Source organism: Oncorhynchus tshawytscha, linkage group LG10 (genome assembly GCF_018296145.1).
Source record: "Oncorhynchus tshawytscha isolate Ot180627B linkage group LG10, Otsh_v2.0, whole genome shotgun sequence".
Classification (NCBI taxonomy): domain Eukaryota; kingdom Metazoa; phylum Chordata; class Actinopteri; order Salmoniformes; family Salmonidae; genus Oncorhynchus; species Oncorhynchus tshawytscha.
This window is the reverse complement of record NC_056438.1, coordinates 75,134,140-75,140,139: the sequence shown is the minus strand read 5'-3', so window position 1 is coordinate 75,140,139 and position 6,000 is coordinate 75,134,140. Positions and strand designations below refer to the sequence as shown.

The 6,000-nt window shown below is 45.9% G+C and overlaps 1 protein-coding gene across 1 annotated transcript in view; it reads right to left on the bottom strand.

Moving 5' to 3' along the window:
• uck2b (uridine-cytidine kinase 2b) overlaps positions 1-6,000 on the bottom strand; it is a 30,339-nt gene that overhangs the window by 9,149 nt on the left and 15,190 nt on the right. The window contains exons 4-5 of the mRNA XM_024436260.2: positions 2,839-2,935; positions 2,128-2,270 (exon numbers count right to left, since the gene is read on the bottom strand). Of these exons, the coding sequence (XP_024292028.1) occupies positions 2,128-2,270; positions 2,839-2,935 (240 nt within the window). The remainder of the gene's footprint in view (positions 1-2,127; positions 2,271-2,838; positions 2,936-6,000) is intronic.

The following is a 6,000-nucleotide window of genomic DNA, read 5'->3' as shown; positions in this document are numbered from 1 at the left end:
TAGAATTGGTACACACACCCCCACACACCCCCTAGAATTGGTACACACACCCCCACACACCCCCTAGAATTGGTACACACACCCCCACACACCCCCCTAGAATTGGTACACACACCCCCACACACCCCCTAGAATTGGTACACACACCCCCACACACCCTAGAATTGGTACACACCCCCACACACCCTAGAATTGGTACACACACCCCACACACCCCCCTAGAATTGGTACACACACCCCCACGAATTGGTACACACACCCCCACACACACCCCTAGAATTGGTACACACACCCCCTAGAATTGGTACACACACCCCCACACCCCCTAGAATTGGTCCACACACCCCCTAGAATTGGTCCACACACCCCCACACACCCCCTAGAATTGGTCCACACACCCCCACACACCCCCTAGAATTGGTACACACACCCCTAGAATTGGTACACACCCCCCTAGAATTGGTACACACACCCCCCCTAGAATTGGTACACACCCCCTAGAATTGGTACACACACCCCCACACACCCCTAGAATTGGTACACACACCCCCCCTAGAATTGGTACACACACCCCCACACACCCCCTAGAATTGGTACACACACCCCCACACACCCCCTAGAATTGGTACACACACCCCCACACACCCCCTAGAATTGGTACACACACCCCTAGAATTGGTACACACACCCCCTAGAATTGGTACACACACCCCCTAGAATTGGTACACACACCCCCTAGAATTGGTACACACACCCCTAGAATTGGTACACACACCCCCTAGAATTGGTACACACACCCCCAGAATTGGTACACACACACACCCCCAGAATTGGTACACACCCCCTAGAATTGGTACACACACCCCCACACACCCCTAGAATTGGTACACACACCCCCACACACCCCTAGAATTGGTACACACACCCCCACACACCCCTAGAATTGGTACACACACCCCACACACCCCTAGAATTGGTACACACACCCCCACACACCCCTAGAATTGGTACACACACCCCCACACACACCCCTAGAATTGGTACACACACCCCCACACACCCCCTAGAATTGGTACACACACCCCCACACACCCCCTAGAATTGGTACACACACCCCCACACACCCCCTAGAATTGGTACACACACCCCCACACACCCCTAGAATTGGTACACACACCCCCCCTACACACCCCCCACACACCCCCTAGAATTGGTACACACCCCCCACACACCCCCTAGAATTGGTACACACACCCCCACACACCCCCTAGAATTGGTACACACACCCCCACACACCCCCTAGAATTGGTACACACACCCCCACACACCCCCCCCCTAGAATTGGTACACACCCCCCCACACACCCCCTAGAATTGGTACACACCCCCCACACCCCCACACACCCCCTAGAATTGGTACACACACCCCCACACCCCCCTAGAATTGGTACACACACCCCCACACACCCCTAGAATTGGTACACACACCCCCACACACCCCCTAGAATTGGTACACACACCCCCACACACCCCCTAGAATTGGTACACACACCCCCACACACCCCCTAGAATTGGTACACACACCCCACACACCCCCTAGAATTGGTACACACACCCCCACACACCCCTAGAATTGGTACACACACCCCCACACACCCCCTAGAATTGGTACACACACCCCCACACACCCTAGAATTGGTACACACACCCTAGAATTGGTACACACACCCCCACACACCCTAGAATTGGTACACACACCCCCACACACCCTAGAATTGGTACACACACCCCACACCCTAGAATTGGTACACACACCCCACACACCCTAGAATTGGTACACACACCCCACACACCCTAGAATTGGTACACACCCCCACACACCCCAGAATTGGTACACACACCCCCACCCTAGAATTGGTACACACACCCCCACCCTAGAATTGGTACACACACCCCCACCCTAGAATTGGTACACCCACCCCCACCCTAGAATTGGTACACCCACCCACCCTAGAATTGGTACACAGAAGTGAAGAAGAGACACTGACACCGAGTCTGACTGGCAAGAGTTCGTACGACATTTAACCTTATCCAGAAATACACAAGGAAGTGGAGTCAGCAAACACACCTCTGCGTGAAAGCCGCGTGTCTGCATCCGTGTCTACGAACAGTTTCATCTGGAACAGGTCTCTTATCTCCTGGGAGTAGAACATCAGGATGCCCTCGAACAGCACCACGTCAGCCGGGTACACAGTCACAAACTCATCCTTCCTGGAATCAAAAAAGACACCATGAATATTTTTTATTTATTTTTTAAAAATCAGGATGACCCAACAGGACACACGACATAAAATAAGAACGAACAGCCCGGTATTGTACAAACAGTTTGTATTGATATTTCCTAAGAAAACATCCTGTTAGAGACAACCAATGAGACAGATAAAATGGGATTGAATACCCAACAACGCTGTATTAAATCAGACCACAGAAACCTGCTCTACATGGCTGTTCTCAGTAGGTACTACCTGAATTTGACAAATAAGAATACTTGGGTTAGAAACATGTAGTTATTGTTAGAATACAAACAAGAGTAGAGGGGTAAGCTATCAAGCAACAGCCAGCTAACCCTGATATAGAACTATTGAGTTCCTGATTCATTAAGAAAGCTACATTTTGGATATGTGATTTTGGTTGTTGAGTCAATTAGACCCATGTCCAATTCAAGATAAGATATTTAGGCGAGTTAGCCAGCTAACTCGCCTCTGGCTAAGTCCTTGATACTGCTTTGCAGTACGCCTACGCCCCCCCTGGTGTGTGGACACCGCAACAAGGAGCTCACCTGGAATGAGTGAAAAAGTCGTACACAGGGATCTGTACGGTCTTCCCCTGCATGATCTGCCACAAAGTCTTCATGACCAGCTCATTGTCAAAGGCATCTGAAGAATGACAGTTTTAGAGAAAGAAAAATTCCATTTCAATTCACAAGTAAAAACAATAAGAGACAGAAATGGCTTAAGAGAAAGCAGGAGATTTAGTAAAAAATACATACAATTGAAAAAAAGGTTTCACTTCCATTCCATTGGTAAAATAACAGACCATACATAGACCTCCATGTACCCATCTGCTGACAGTGGCCTCCACCAAGCCCACATGTGAACACACGCTATCAAACACACACTAGACTAGTGTAATTGAGGAATCTCTGTGGAGTCTACTGGGTCACAGCTGTTATGGTCCGTCTCTCAGACCCTGGGTCTCCCCCAATAATATCTCCTGACACTTCTTCACACAAATCTAAAAAGTATTGGATTGGAGGAGACATGGGCTAGACTATGCCAGGCATCTCTCTTTTAAAATCAGTGAGAGGAAATTAACACTTTAGGAGAAAGTATTAATTGAGACGCCCCCCCCGCCGTGCAGCAGCTGAGAGACTCTGCTATTATAGATCTGCTGACTAGGAGTATGGCAGGAAGATGGGCTGAGTGTATGAGGGATGGATTGCCGACAGAGGCCAAAAATGGAAAACTCTGAAATTTTATATGAAATGTGGTCATGGATCACGTGATAAATTGAGTTTGAAATATAATTAAAAAGGGTGAAACATTGTATCAACTATCAACTGGGTCCGGCCCTGTAGACTATTCATACAAGGGATAAGAAGTAATCAGGTTGGCCTATTTTATGTCGTTTTCACTGGAAAGATTTTTCAAATACATTGAGGAACTATCGTCACTCATTGAATTTTAAAGACAGACTTTTACTTGCTGAAAAAATTACTTTGAGAAGCGCCACAGTTCATTGGGTGGTGGTGAGTTAAGCCAATAGGAAATATTAAATCAGATCCCCAAATGGGCACATTTATACAATTGCGCACAGGCCAGATTGCCTAGGCCTACTTGTGTGTAATCAGGTTCACGTCCTTACTCAACATTGACAGGAGTGCTCCAAACAAAATTGACCAAATTCAAAATGGAATTAAATAAACCAAAACTGGTTTCTCACAAGTGTAGCATTGGTTGTGCACTCTGCAAACAATATGTCCACTCCAACAATGAAAACAGTAAACAACTAATAATATTAATAATACAAAAATTCAATGCATTAGCAGAAATTACCGTAGCCAAACAAACACTGTAGATTAGAAATTATGGTTATTGGGGGGACAAAATGGCGCCGTAGAGAGAACACGGTGTTTCAGCGAGCTCTCGTGGCATTCGTAAATTTATATTCTTACATTAATCTCCTAGCTTGAAAAAGTGGTAGAATTGGCTAAATAAGTTACCATATAATGAGTCTTGACGACTATTTCGCAAAAATCTCCGACAACATGCCCAATAGAACTACTAAGAAGTCGACCAAAACCACCACCCCTGTGGATGTGCATGAGGAGCTAGCTAACGTTAGCGAAGCTAACACCATTGCGGATCCAGGCACAATGGACCTGATGATTCAAAAGATGACTGATAACATTACTAAAGTGATCGATGCTAAGATAAGAACGGTCTTGGAAGCAATAGCAGGCCATTCAGCGCGTTGTGAAACGTGTTGTTGAGGCGGAAGGAAGAATTGCTGCAGTGGAAACTTCAACTACATCTATGGACCCTAAGATAAAAGCACTTGAGAAACAGGTGCGCGAAATGGCGGAGCACATTGACGACTTGGATAATCGAGGACGCAGATGCAATATTCGTGTTGTGGGACTCCCGGAAAATTCTGAAGGGACACGTTCAGTAAAATTCTTTGAGGAATGTATCCCTGGCTACCTACAAATGGACACTAAGGCTGGTCGTGTGAAGCTGGACAGAGCCCATCGCTCTCAAGCACCGATACCCGGTCCCAATTAGCACCCACGACCGGTGGTTATAAAGTTCCACAACTTCACCGACAAGCAGCGCGCCATGGATGCGGCTAGAAACATCGGCTCTGATGGTAGTCAACATAAAGGTCCAAAGGTCTCATTCTTCAATGATTATTCCACAGCGGTTGTACGAAGACGCAAAGCGTTTGATGAGGCGAAGGCTCGACTCAGGAGAATGAAGATGGACTACGCACTGTTGTACCCGGCCACATTGAAGATTATGGTCAACGGATCACCTAAAAAGCTCTACACACCTGAAGAGGCTGCTGCGTTTATTGACTCTCTCGGGTAAATAACTTTAAGCTGCACCTCCACAGCATTGAATAACTGTTTATTTTTGGTTGAATCTGATCATGAAACAGTGGTGTAAGTCCTCACGTACTCCGGCTCAGTAATATTTGTATCTTTATTATTTTTCTTGCTAAAGTAATAGCCGCTATAGCTCAGGCTGAGATATGTGTGAATCCATATTGGTGCCCAGGCTTGGTTTTAGGTGGAAGAGCCTCAATCTTCTTCTATTGATTTTCTTTTCCATATATATAAAGGATGAGGCTATTGAGCAGCAATGCGGACTTAAGAGTCTACATTGGAGAGTTGAAATCCCCTGCATGTTAGCTAGTGGGAAAACCCCCTTTTGGATCTTTACACATTTAATTTTTGGGTTTAGTATAGTTCGAGTTCAGGGTTCATATTTTTTGTTTATGCTCAGTGAGACAGAGGAGAGTTCAACACATGGAAAAAGGTACCACCCCACTTTTACAGTAGGATCCAGTCTGGATATTGAATGGTCAAGATACAATGGCAGATAACAGACTGCGTGTATGTACGTGGAACATTAGAGGGAGCCATAACCCCATTAAAAGGAAGAAAGTACTGTCTTTTTTTGAAAAAAGAAAATATTGATATTGCCCTGTTGCAAGAAACTCATTTGGATGATAAGGAGCACCTGAAATTACAACAAGGAGGGTTTGGTCAAGTGTTTTTCTCATCATTTACATCCAGAAGTAGAGGTGTAGCAATTCTGGTGAAAAAGAACTTACCACTTAAGGTCTTGAATTGTGTGAAAGATAAATTTGGTCGCTTTGTTATAATTAATGGTACTTTACAAGGGCAGAACATTTCCATAATGAATATTTACTTCCC